Here is a 14,775-nt window from a genome sequence, read left to right on the forward strand (position 1 = left end):
AGTACTTCCTTAAAATTAGACAACCTTTATCGTCATGGCAACAGTAAACACTATGTTAAAGGTTTAGGATTAAAAATGTCAAATGCCAAAATGTTGGAAACATTACACAGTGTTCTCCTGCAGCTAGGGCCACTTTTTGCCTTAGTTAACTATCTCGCTATCATCCCGCCTGCACTTAACTAACCTCATGTTGATGTCATCTGAACTGCATCACTTCAGCCACTAGATGGCATAAATATACCAATTGGTCATTTTTGTCAGCTGAATTTTAGAGAGTGAATATTTAGACTTTTATTCAGCAGATGGACAGAAAAACGACTCCAAATGAATGATAGTATTGATCAGTAACTGCTGGATGTGGAAATAAGCAACTGTTAGCTAACAAGTTCAACATATCAACTCTCTGCTGCCCCCAAGTGGCCAAAAAATCAATTACTGCAGGTTTAAGTAATCAGATGACCTGTGAGTCAGTTCTGCTTATATTCTTTGATAAGCTTTGTCCCCGCAGTTCACTGCTTTGAGTTTTCTGATGCCAAGTTCAGCAAGTTCAGCAGAGTAATATCTGAAATTGAAAGCTGAGCTGTTTCTGCATGGCCGCCTTCACACTGTTCAGTCCTCCTTTTTCTGATGAAGGCTGATAATATGTCTGGAGTTTTCAGAAAAATACCAGTCATTTTCTATACTTTACATCCCTATTTGCTTTCTTTTTTGCCACAGTCAGAAGGGTTTAACATATTTTGTTTGTCATTTTAAATAAAATGTATTAAAGCTGCTATTACTGGAGTGAATAAAAAGCTGTTTCCAATATCACAGAACTGAAAGTGAACGGTGCTCAGTGTCGTTATCACAGATGTCAGTATTGAATGTATTTACTTTAAGGATATGTTTTGCCTCTGCGAATAAAAGCAACAAAAGCAGGTAACAAACAGGAGTTTTTGACTTTTAGGACAAAGCTGCAGCAGAATTAGGTTGCAGCTGACTATAACAAATCCACTGCAGAGGTTAGACTCTTTCCAAACATTAAATGAAAAGCTAGAATTAAATTACGCTGGATTTATGCTGCAATGAGTAAAGGAAATGTGCAAAGAAACCCAGTGGTCTCAGGTTGTCTGTTTCTCGGAGGACTGACTGGGCGATCACATTTTTAATAGAAAACAGTATCAGCATCATGTTCGACAAACTGTTAAATCCACCTGACACTGATTTGATCACATGGAGCCACTGCGACTGGGAGTCTGACTGGACTCTGCTCAGAGCCTGTTGTAACTGGGGTTGACATGTCGTGTTCACTGGTGTGATGGTTTAGCATTCCAGCTGTCTGCTCTGGTTGCAGCCGGTCACCTCACGCTTCTTGCCTGCCGGCCTTCCTGCGATATGCTCAACTGTCTACTTGCCAGCCTGACCAGCTTCACCTGCCCACCGGCTTTACTCGGCTTTACCTCCGCTGTCATACTCACAGCCCGTCCACCTTCTTAGCATTCGGTTGTCATACCTTTAGCTCTTCATAACATAAACCTGCAGTGAAATGTTGACTTGGAAGTGCTTAAGCTATGTCAAACAGGTATATATCAAGTATTTTTGGGAAGTCAGCAGCATAAAAAAAACCCAAAAAGCAAATAAAATACGTGAGCCTGGCAAGTGAAAAATAGCGTCTGTGTCATTCTAAATATCCTACATGTATCTACACTGCATTTAAATTCAAATGTGACTGTAATTATAATAAAACACTGTATATTAAATATGTAAATAATACTTTTCTGAAATGAAACTTAACATACTGTAGATTCAAAGTCCCCTGCGTGGAAAATAATGATTCATGCTGAAAAAAAGGACTATTTTTTATTTTAGTCCATTTACTGCCAATTTGGATATTACTCAACAGATGATCCATGACAGTGAAAATTGTTCATATTTTTTAATTTTGTTAAAGTAAAATCATGATTGTGTGGTAATGCAGTTTCAGCGTTGCCAAATGTACGATAATTATCATATTTGTAAGATCTTTTTTTTGTGCAATTCTGTGCCAAATCCCAACAAAAGTTATCTCAAGGCTCTTTTCACATAGAGCAGGTCTAGACTGTACTCTTTAATCTAATTTAGAGATCCAAGATTCCCCCATGTACGATCAATAATTTGAGCGCTGTTGAGAGTTTGCATGAGCGATAACTTACTGCTGCATCCATGTGAAAAAAGTAAGGTCATTTAAGTATTTGTATATTAATTGAACAGCTATGCTTTTGTTGGGTTTGTTGCTGTTTGGGACCCGAAAGACTGCCCTCCTTTCTGACATGATATAACCATGTCGGCAATTTGTAGGTGGTGTCACAAAGTTGTTTGTCTCAATAAAAATGTGTTTTCTTACACATCTACGCCGATTTCTTCTCTTGGCTATGATTCATCTACAATAATCTTCCTCCAAATATGATCATTTGAAGCCTCTTGAATGCTACTTTAACATTTCCCATCTGGCAACGCTGGACGCAGTGTGGTGTGTTTGTGTGCTGTCAGGAAGCTTTAACAGTCAACACCTGAGTCTGCTGCCAAAACAGCCTTTCTATCACAACCTATGATATCTAGTAAGCGCCTGAAGAGAAAACAAAATAAAAAAATCTTCAATTGTCGACCAATTTATGCTAATTAAAGTACAACACTTTGGGAAACAGGTTTTTTCTCTTGGCTGCAGTTACATGAGAGGAAAAACAAACACCTACCTGCACCTTTATCGCTCACTAATTAAATTGCTTTATCATGTTTGTTTGATGTGTTAATCTGTCTCCGCAGGACTGCTCGGAGATAAGTTGGTAGCAATGTGGTAAATAATGAGCTTTAGAGTTGCTGATAGGTTAATTATTTTATCTGCAGCTTGATTATGGATTGACAAATTTGAGAGTGTTGTCGATCTTCTCATTTAACTCTGCAAGAAAGCCAATTAAAATATTTTCCAAAGTATTCTAACAGCTGAGCGAGAGGTGCAGTCTAAAAGGTAATGTGTGAACCATTAAGCTAAGATTAATTACTACCTTCAATTTCCAACTGCATTAACTCAAAGAAACGGCACCCTGTAAGAAGTCTAACTTTGAAATCATCTAAAGCATTGCAAGAAACATCAGTGTAGTCCCTTTAATCCCTCATTCTGAAAATGTAATGATATGTTTAATTTAATCCTAGTCAAAGGAAATGATGGTAATGTTTGACCGTTTCAGGATAATTGGATTATTATTGTCCGAAAATCTAACAAATGTGCCACATGAGGGGGTGTTACACTCTCTGTTCTTCTGCTTCTACAAAATTACAGTTATTCGCCTGACTCCTACTCATTAGATTCTTAAAATAATCTGTATCTTTTGGTCACGTGATGAATTCTGAGGGAAATAAATTACTTGATGTAGTGACTCATTCCTTAGAAAGAGCCTGCAGCTTAATATTTTTGCAGACGGAGGAAGAAATACTGTAATTCCTTCTTTATCGTGTGCATCAGAAAATTAGAGAAAAAAGGGCCAAAAGGGATGAAAACAAAACAAAACAGATGATCCATAGAGCTACTGTAAAGGGGGGTTTGCTTTTCCAAGAGATAACAAGAGCGAGACCAATAGTTGAGACATTGTTTTCACAGGAAAAAATCCCAAAAAAACCTCCCAGAAAAACTCCTGGTAAACCCACTTCCCTGCCTGTCTGCCAATTTAGGTCCAGGAAGTCGAACAAACTCATTATCATCACTTCTGCTAATCCTGAGCCGTGCTTTCTTTAAATTACTGTACAAAGAAGAAGGAAAAAAAACTTGGGAGACGTTGCCCCGAGCTCCCATTAAAGTATGATTTCCAGTTTTTCCACACGCCCCCTCACTCATATACTATACAACTGTGAATAGGAAACGCTGCTTTCACACACACACAAGTGGCACCTTCACAACTTGTCTTTCTCTTTGCAGTCGTCGCGGTTTCTCTCGAGCCGTCGCTCCCTTCCCCCTGCTCCACACCGATGGGCTGGATTGTTTTTTTTAAAATTAATACAGTTGTTTTTTTTGGAATTGGCACTTGACAAATAACTAAATAAATATCATATGGAACGCCATCAGTAGCTCTTAGGATGCTGTTGCAGTCCGAGGAAACGATGTCCTTTGTCTTTCTGCTTCATCTCAGCTCTTTTTTTTGTTTTTGTTTTTTTTCCAACGAGTTCGAGAGAAACGAGAATCCAACAGCAGCAGCAGCAGCATTTTCTGGAGGAAAAAGGGTTTTTTCAGGGCGCGCGTGTTTTTTGCGTACAGCATGTGCACAGGTAAGTCAGTGTATTTGTGTGTGTGTGTGTGAGTGTGTAGATATTGATTTAAGTATGGTTTGGACCTGTGTGTGTGTGTGTGTGTATGTGTGTGTGTGTTGTTTAGTCCAGCGAGAGCAGCGGCTGCATGTTGTCCTCTTCACTCTTGACTTTATCTGGTCGTTTCAGGACGCCCGGTTCCACCACCGACTGAGACCTGCAGGGATACAGAACATAACACATTCATGCATTAGACCTGACCTCGGCTGTGAGTCACGTTGGATCTGTGTGTTTATGTGTCAGATATCAGAATGGATCCAAATGGACTCGCTATCTGCTCTGATATCGTGAGCTGCATCACAGGAGAGAAATGTGGTTTTTTGAAGCGAGGCTGAGAGTGTTTGATTCTCTTCAGGTCCACCAAATTTTAAGTGAGATCTTATCACATCCTGGTCTATTTTGAACTTTTTCCTTTTTATCAAGGTTTTTCAATTTCTATAACCAGGCAAAGATTTTCCAATATTAAACTTTCTTGCTGTCCTGCATTTAAAACCTGCATTTTTGAACACTAGTTTTATATGATGATTCTTTTTGTCACAGATGCTCCCTCCATGTCCAGTACTTCCTACTGTTTCACTGTGTTTCCTTTTGATATGTGTGTCATATTGTGTGCTGGTGTGGTTAGGTCCTTTCTCCACTCTCTGGTTGCTTGCTTTAGCCACCTGTGCCTATTTCCAGTCCCAGTCAGCAATCATACTCACCTGTTTCTAATCAACTCATCAAGCTGCAGAGTATCTACCCCGGCTCTCCAGACACCTGGTATTGTAGCTCTTGGCCAACTTTAACTTGATCTCTTGTGCTTTGTGTTGATTGTACCAGTGCCTCCCTCTGTGTTTCTTGTGATCACATGCACTCAGTCCTGTTTGCCAGCAACCAGAGCAGCTCCCAGTGTCAATCAGTGTCTGCCTGCCTCCACTTCAAACTCTAGTGGACTCCTCTGTGTCTGCCTCCAGCCCTTCAGGAATCGCCACCAGCCACTCACCCTTCCCCTTTCCACTACTCATTCCCCTGGCAGCTTCAAGCTCCCAGACTCTTGATCACTCTTTACATTATTTGCAATAAAACTCTTGAAACTTCCCTTGTCTCCGCTGTGTCCTGCACTTGGTTCCCTGTCTGCCCTAACACTTTTGAAACATGCAGTCATACTTATTTATGACTTCAGATGTCTTCTTTTTCCTGTAGACGTCCGGAAGACAGATTCCAGTCCCGGACCTACTAGCTTCAATGTTGATTTTCAACGTGTTTCTCTCTCCTATCCTTCCTCTCTCTCCTCTCCTTCTCTCTCTCCTCTCCTTCCTCTCTCTCTCCTATCCTTCCTCTCTCTCCTCTCTAAACCAACCAGTCAAGGCAGATGGCCGCCCACTTTGAGCCTGGTTCTGGTTCTGAGGTTTCTTCCTGTTAAAAGGGAGTTTTTTCTTGCCACTGTCGCTAAGTGCTTGCTTATGTGGGAAATGGTTGGTCTCTTTAAAATTAAAATCTGAAGAGTTCGGTTTAGAATCTGCTCTATGTGTAAAGTGCCTTGAGATGACTTTGTTGTGATTTGGCGCTATATAAATAAAGATTAATTGATTGATTGATTCTAAACATGTCAAACGACCACCAATCACTCCAGAACAACTCATAGGAGCGTCTTCTATTATTCTGCCTCAGTTAAACAATAATTTGATAATGTAACAACACTGTGGTTAAAGTCTGGTTAGGTTTAGAAAAAGATCATGGTTTGCATTAAAATGATCACTTGAAAGAGGGTGTGGGTTAAAGTTACTACTTCTAACACTAAACTACAGTTGGAGATGGAAGGTGAATAGTGGTCTCCTTTTTGCCATCTATCCATTCAGCCACCTGTGATTATGGAAATTTTTCACCTAATACGTCATCTGAACTTCGTCACATCTCCACGTCATAATTATTATGGCCACTAGATGGCGTCTGTCACTTAAACCTAACAATTGTCATTTTTGCAGACAGAATTTTAGACTTTAAACATATGCTGGGTTTTTTTCTTTTTGAGGATTGGCTGCAAATAATGGTTAATAAAGCTGCTTTGTGTTTGAAACTCCATGCACTGAAATAATCGTGCATGTTCCGGGATGATTGTTAGATGATTGATTGGTTATTGGCAGGACTTTGTTGCAGCGCAGTGACTCTCAGTCTACTGTCAGACTTCTTCTAAATGAAAGGATGAGTGAGTCGACATCTCATCGTGGTCAGATGATTTACTGTCAGAGTGAATCATACTGCGTGGTAGCCTATGGGGGGGGAATGATACACCAAGCAATGTCAAACATACTCACAGCTGCACGGTGCCAAAGAAACGTTTATGGTGCTTGAACATATAGTGCCTCCCAGGGAAACATGCTGGTGTATATCATGTTTTATGTCCATGTACTCGAAGTAAGATAATCACTTTAGATAAGATAATATGAGCTTTTTACAGCCAGTTACTCTACTACTATTTTGTTTTTTCTATCAGTCTTCTATCTATATTTTTCTATGAGTGAGTTATTGTTTTTTCTAATACTGTAGCTGATATTTAAAGACACTATTCAGTGTCAATAGATGCAAAAAATATAAGTGCCATTCAATGCTAAAAATGACTGATCATATACTGTATGTTATGATATATTTTTCTTGCTTGTCTTTAATTTTCCTATTCTTCTTCTTCTTCTTCTTCTTCTTCTTCTTCTTGTTCTTCTTCTTCTTCTTCTTCTTCTTCTTCTTCTTCTTCTTCTTCTTCTAATAATTATTATTGTTATTATTTTGTAGAATCTTATGACTTCATAATTTTAGTTATTTTTCCTCATCATTTTGACTGTTATAATTTAGTTATTGTGTTCATGTTTTCATTAAGTATATAACTGAACTGTTTCATTTTGTATTGCTAATTATTTATGAATATGTATATAAAATATATATTTATATATATTTATATATTTTTGTGTCATGTTTTTTCTGCTTACTTTTTCCTTGCTTCGTAAAACAGCAAGAACATCTGATTAAAAACTTTTATTTTTAACTGAGTCTGTCCTACAGCTGTTGATGTTTCTCAACAGTATTTTATTCTTTTTCAAATGAAAATGATAATTATCATATATTCTGTATAGTTAGGATAGAAAACTCAAACAGCATTCAAGATCATCAGTCAAGCTAAAGATGGCAGTTAGTTGGAGGAGGCGAGAAAATCCCAGTGAGATAAAATCTACACATTAGCTGCACTGTTGTCTCATTAGTTTACGCTAATTATGCAAAGATTACATAATTAGTTCCACAATATACTGATGTTCTGTTGAGACACTGATACTCTACATGCTGAAGACAATTAAACAATAGAGATTACTGATGATGAAGCTTTTGGTCCATGCAGCCTGAGCTATAACTACTAAATATGTACAGAAAAACAACCATAATATACAGATTTATTTGGTATAAACATGTTCCACAAACTGCTATTGTTAAAACCTCTTTGGTCCACCTAAGTAAAGTTTATAACAATCATATTATTGAAAGCTGTTGATTCAAATCACTGCAACAGCTGGTAATATATTAGATGAAGAAGATGAATGAGTAACAGTTTTCTTAAAATCTACTAAACTCTAAACTTTCCTTTACTTAACCTTTGTGTCGTCCTTCGTGGGTCCTCCTTCTCTCTTTCTTTCCTTCCTCTCTCTTACCTCCCTTCCTTCTTTCCTTCCTCCATCCCCCTTCCTTCCTTCTGTCCTTCCTTCCTCCATCCCCCTTCCTTCCTTCTGTCCTTCCTTCCTCCCTCCCTCCTTCTCTCTTTCTTTCCTCCCCCCTACCTTCCTCCCTTCCTTCTTTCCTCTGTCCTTCTTTCCTTCCTTTCCTTCCTCCCTTCCTCTTTTCCTTTCTCCCTCCGTCCTTCCTTCTTTCCTCCGTCCTTCTTTCCTTCCTTTCCTTCCTCCCTTCCTTCTTTCCTTTCCCCCCTTCCTTCCTCCCTCCCTCCTTTCCTTCCTTCCTTCCTTCCTTCCTTCCTTCCTTCCTTCCTTCCTTCCTTCCTTCCTTCCTTCCTTCCTTCCTTCCTTCTAACTGTTTAACCCAGTTAGTGAACTATCTTAAAGACTCAAATGAAAGATAAAGATTTTACTGGTTAAACTCAAGACAAATAGGACTCACCTCTTCATGGTTTTTGGGGACAGGTTTTTCTCCAGGTCTCTCTCCAGGTCTTGTACTGACAGGGTGTAGGACTCCGGACAGTAGTCGGTCTCCTCGTCGTAGGCGTGGTCCAGAAGCGTTCGTGCCCATGTTCCCATATCGTACGGCGGCATCATCCCACCAAGCTCCGACGGCAAGATCTCAGGGTGGATCAGCAGGTGGAGGCTGTTCAGGTTGTTTCCGTGCATGAAGATCTGCACGAGGATACAGACACAGGTTAGTTTGAACACATGATGGAGGACGAGGAGACTCTGGTTTGACAGCTTCCTCTTCAGATTATTTATTTTCTACAGGTGTAAAGTGACAGTAGATATAGATAAAGTATATATACATATATACAGAGGAAGTGTACAAACATCATATACCATGATGTGTTCAAATGGAGGCTCATAGAGCTGAAGACTGAAAAGCTTAATTTCTATAGATCCATCGTAAATTTAAAAATATTTTGAGTTGGTACTCTCAGTTGTGAGTGGCTAAAATGTATACAAAAATAAAAAATTACTTCACAATCCTTATTCTCTGATCAATATTTATGGCGTATAATTTAAATACCTGTATAAAGATGATATATTAGCCTGGCTTCCGTGTACAGGTAGCCCAGTTTATTAGTATTAATATATAATTGTGCATTCCTCTATAGGAGTCATGACATTTTGAATAAGGAATCCAGCCAAATTAATTTACTATTTAATAGAAAACTAATAATAGTAAATGCTCATTCCAATGCAGTTCAGTCTGTGTTATTGGAAACTCGTCATAATGTAGAAGCAAATTTCTTTGTTGGATTTTTGTTGCTATTTTTAAAATTCCCCCAAATTTCCCCTAGGGGATCAATAAAGTTTACATCTATCTATCTATCTAATTATCTATCTATCTATCTATCTATCTATCTATCTATCTATCTATCTATCTATCTATCTATCTATCTATCTATCTATCTATCTATCTATCTATCTATCTATCTATCTATCTATCTATCTATCTGTCTAATAAAAATGCTTCCACAAACAGTAGACTACAGTATTTATTAATAGGGTGGATCAGCTGGGGGAGGCTGTTCAGGTTGTTGAATATACAGACACAGGTTAGTTTGAACACATGATGGAGGAGGAGGAGACTCTGGTTTGACACTATCCTCTTAAAGACAGGTGCAATGCAATAAAAATGCTTCAACAATCAGTAGACTACAGTATTTATTAATATGAGTGAATGTCAAAAATGTTTTTCCTGCTTTCTTGTTTCGTGACAGACATATTCATGTTCAGTATAAGATTATTCTGGACTTACCCTCTTCCTGGTCTTGTCTTTGAGGAAGGGCCGGATGACGGTGTACAGAGCGTGGATGTACCACGGCTGGTTCACAAAGTGGATTCCTCCAAATCTGGCAGGAAAACTGTCCTGTTGGGAACACAAACAAAACAATTCATGTAAATACAAACAAACAGGGACATGTGACAGACGTGTTAACGGTGGTTGTTTCTTGCATGTGGAAGTAAAACTGCTGTATTCCCCTCTTCTTGTTACTGTAAATCTTGTACCTGCATTGACTGACTTTTGGCCACTTGGGGGCAGCAGAAACAAGCTGTGAACGCAACACTAACACGTCATCACCTTTTAAGTTGACATGTTGAATTTATTTCCACCTCCAGCAATCAACAGGATGAACATTATCATTCATTAGGAGTCGTGTTTCTGTCCACCTGCTGAATGTAAATCCAATATTCTCTCTCTTTTAGCTCTGTTTTTACTCTCTACCAACTCCTGAGGGAAATATCTAAATGTTCCACTATGTTCACCAGCTAGTCTGCAGATAACTGTGTCTGTTTGCTGTTTGGTGCTGAGCAGGTAATATACAATGACTTTTTTTTTTTACAGCTATTTCTTCGGGAAACGTTGCATTGAGAGCACTAAAGTTGCAGCTGGACTTCTAAACAATGAGCTGAAACTCATTATAAATCTCCGTAAAGCCGAGGAGGAGCTGCAGAGTTACTGATAATTCTCTGTAGGTTCATCACTACGAGCAACACTTAATAATTATCTATTAAAGGCAATTTTAGCAAAACAAACAAAGAAAGAAACAGCACAAACATTAAGAGAAATATGCTCCAAAAAAACAAGAAACAACTGCAAATGACAAAAAACATACATCTATATTTTAATTTTCCAATTTTGGATTCAGAGCTCATTTTCCTTAGGGGCCACTGTAGTATCGTCATTATGCTCAGTGTCTTCAAAAGCCGTTGAAAATTCATTATCTCCTTCTGTAGATTGTGCATTTCTCAAACAGGAGGGTACTCGGACTTAATGACAGTAGCAATCAGTACAGCTAATGTTTTATCACAGATAACAAAGAGCCAACCTCAATCAGGAGGATTTTTTTTTTTTTTCTCTTTTCAGTCCTCTTGGAGTTCCAGCAAATGAAAAATTACCTCTGTGAGTTTCCTGTCCCTTTTCATTAGATTAGTTTTGTAAATGGCCTCTAATCTCATAGTCAATAGGAAATGGTCCGGTCTATTTTGGAGTCAACGCGGCACTGAGCCTGAGGGAAATGAGTCCTCGTTCATACAGGTTGGGATGTGGAGTCTGGGTCTGACACTGTGTTTCCTAGAACGCTGAACACAATTATGATTATTACAGTCCACTGTGTGTCTGTGTGTGTGTGTGTGTGAGAGAGAGTGAGTGAGTCATATTTTGGCTGTAGTTCAGCAGTATGGTGAGATTATATTCTGACATAACAGAGCAGGGCTGATGGAAACGGCTCGGGGCAGACATTTGTATAAAAACTGTTAGCGCTGTGTCGGAGCGATGGAGACAGTGAGAGTCTCTGAGGTCAGGCCAGGTTTAACCCGCATGAGTCATCAAGGCTGAACCGCTGCCTTTGCTCTGCCAGCTTTTAATCCAGAACAAAACACTGTATCTAAACAACCAGTGGCCATTAGATTTTACATGCAATTTAGTACAGCTGTTCGTTGTCTGTAGAGGGTGATTCCTGACCTACTGTCTGGCCAAAATATACCTCTGACCACTTGTTCATAAGAAGGTTTCTTTAATTTTTGTATTTTAATGACATTTGCTGTTAATATGACATTGTACCCTTGATTAAATCCCCTAAATATCCTGAAATATCAGACTCTAATGGACAGACTGACACTCATGCTCCACAGAAGACAAGTTCAATTCATTTTTTAACACTTCAAGACTTATAACAATATAAATATTAATAACACTTATTCATTGCTCTTTTCCATCCTCCCGTTAAATCTTCAACTTGCTCTAAAAATCAAATGCCTGATTTGACATATTTGTTGTATAAATTAATTCCCAAAGATTGAAACTGATGGCTGACTGCTTCCATCAGTCCAAAATCCTCACTAGTGGATAATTAATTAATAATGCTTATTGTTTTTATTGAAAAAAGGAGCATATTTACTGTCCTCAAACACCCTCCAAAATGATTCTCACTGTAAGAAGTTTAAACAAAATCAGGCTATCTTCACCAGGAACAGCTCAGATCAATTCGTCCCTTTATTGAAACTAAGGAGGAAAAACAGAGAGTTGACAAAAAGTAGCTGCTGGTTGTTCTTAAGTGTTTAAATATAAGCTATGTAATAATGTAGGTTTCTCTTTAAACCATAAATAAACAAATAAATCGTACTGTATTGTAATGTAATGTATCGTATCGCAATGTAACATATATGTATCGAATTGTATTATATTATATCGTAATGTAGTGTATCGTATCATATTTTATTGGATTATATCGCATGGCCCATATAGTACCATATCGTATCGTATTGTATTGTATCGTATTGTATCGTATTGTATCGTATTGTATTGTATCGTAATGTATCGTATTGTATCGTATTGTATCGTATTGTATCGTATCGTATTGTATCGTAATGTATCGTATTGTATCGTATTGTATCGTATTGTATCGTATTGTATTGTATCGTATTGTATCGTATTGTATCGTATTGTATTGTATCGTATTGTATTGTATCGTATTTTATCGTACCATATCGCATAGCACTGTATAGTACCATATCATATCATATCATATCATATTGTATCGTATTGTATTGTATGGTACTGTATCGTATCGTATTGTATCGTATCGTATCGTATCATACTTTCTTGTATCATATCGCATGGGACCGTATAGTACCATATCGTATTGTATGCTATCGTTATGTAACATATATCGTATCATATCGTATCGTATTGTATTGTAATGCAGTGTATTGTATTGTATTTTATCGCATCATATCACATGGGACCGTATAGTAACATATCGTATTGTATCGTAATTTGGTGTATAGTATCGTATTGTATCGTATCATATCACATGGGACCGTATAGTACCATATTGTATTGTATTATAATGTAATGAATCATATCATATAATTTCATAATGTAACGTATCGCATTACATCGTATCATACCATAATGTAACATCATATTGTTTAATATCATACTGTATCATATTGTATTGTATCGTATATTATCTTATTGTATTGTATCGTGTGTCGTAGTCATGTCCAACACGTTTATTTTGAAAATGTGATTGTTAATTTTGATTGTTTATTGATTGCTGCTTGATTGATTGATTGTTCCCAGAGGACTGGAATCAATTCTTGACTCTTGACTCCCTGACATTTCCTCTTTGTTCCTAATTTACATCTTTTTTACTTTCACCCTAAATACATATAAGTAACCTTTTCTATAATGGCAAAAGTAAGATTGTACATGAAACACAGAATCGGTGGACCGTTTTTGGCAGAATTAAATAGATAATGAATATTGTCACAAAATATTGATTATCAGCTGGATCCCAAAATAAAGAGACTTATTCTGGTCAAACTGCGGTCAGTCTGCCCCCCCCACCCACGCACCCCCCTCCACCCCCTCAGCTGTCACATCCCTCTGGACTCTGAACCTCCGGCCTGCCCTTAGCTCTGACAGACATCCTCACTGTGATGAAGGGACCTGCTGCATTATACATGAAACACTGAAAATGGAATATGAGCTACAGCCCAGAGCCTCGGCTGTACCCGAGGGTCCGGAGGAGGAAAAGAGGAAGAAACAGAAGCTAAAGGATTGATCTGCTTTTCCCCAGTGGCGTCTGGGAGACAAAGGAAAAGAGACAGAGATGAGGAGAACGTGTTCATAGAGGTGGAGGAAGTGAGAATAATACAAAGTAAAGAAGATCCAAGAGGGAGATGTAAGCAGAGCAGGAGCAGGCATTACAACGATCCTTCCACAATGTTCTTTTGTTTTCTTATTACAAACTACGACGAGGCGTAAGACAAGTGAGGAGAGGACTGAATGAACAATTAACATCCTTTAACCCTCCTGTCGTCCTCCCGGGTCAAATTGACCCTGTCTGTTTTGACTGTTCCTTCCTTCCTTCCTTCCTTCCTTCCTTCCTTCCTTCCTTCCTTCCTCACTCCCTCCTTCTGTCTTTCTTTCCTTCCTCTCTCTTTCCTCCCTTCCGTCTTTCCTTCCTCCGTCCCCCTTTCTTTATTCCTTCTGTCCTTCCTTCCTTCCTCCCTCCCTCCCTCATTCTTTCCTTCCCTCCTTCCTTCTTTCCTCCCTCCCTCCCTCCCTCCTTCTCTCTTTCTTTCCTCCCCCCTACCTTCCTCCCTTCCTTCTTTCCTGTGTCCTTCTTTCCTTCCTTCCTCTCGTCCTCTTTTCCTTTCTCCCTCCCTCCCTCCCTCCTTTCCTTCCTTCCTTCCCTCCTTTCCTTCCTTCTCACTTCCTCCCTTCATTCCTTCCTCCCTCCCTCCTTTCCTTCCTTCCTTCTCCGTCCTTTCCTTCCTTCTTCCTCCCTTCCTTCCTTGACTCGAGGACAACAGGAGGGTTAAACACGACATATTTCTCCCATAAAACTCCAGAAATACTCTGAATGCAAACGTTGTTTAATGTTCAATAAAATGTGTTGCTTTCGACAATTTCTGTGCATGATTATAGCACTAAAACTATAGTTATGATTAAATTAGAGTCATGATTAGGAGAAAAGGAAAAGATCATGATGGCTATAGTTAATAAAATGATGAGAATTGATTGTAGGTCTCTCCACCACTCTGATCTCCACATCTTTGCTTTCCATCTCTCTAAATGAAAAGCACTAGAAGAGGATCTCTCATTGGCAATGAATGTTTAAGGCATTATTCATGGAGGTATTGTATAATTGTCGAATATAGATGTAGATCTTAAAGCAAACATGTCCAAACTATTCCATAAAGGGCTGTGTGCCTGCAGCTTTTTCTTCCAACCAATCAAGAATAC

General features: G+C 38.7%; 1 protein-coding gene across 1 annotated transcript in view; it reads right to left on the reverse strand.

The window, feature by feature from the left end:
• Window positions 1-4,377: 4,377 nt before the first annotated feature.
• The window catches only part of clvs2 (clavesin 2), a 57,196-nt gene continuing 46,798 nt past the window's right edge, over window positions 4,378-14,775 (reverse strand). Inside the window, exons 3-5 of the mRNA XM_062436878.1 lie at window positions 9,775-9,885; window positions 8,446-8,678; window positions 4,378-4,471 (exon numbers count right to left, since the gene is read on the reverse strand). Coding sequence (XP_062292862.1) covers window positions 4,378-4,471; window positions 8,446-8,678; window positions 9,775-9,885 — 438 coding nt within the window. The remainder of the gene's footprint in view (window positions 4,472-8,445; window positions 8,679-9,774; window positions 9,886-14,775) is intronic.

Source organism: Scomber scombrus, chromosome 17 (assembly GCF_963691925.1).
Source record: "Scomber scombrus chromosome 17, fScoSco1.1, whole genome shotgun sequence".
NCBI lineage: Eukaryota > Metazoa > Chordata > Actinopteri > Scombriformes > Scombridae > Scomber > Scomber scombrus.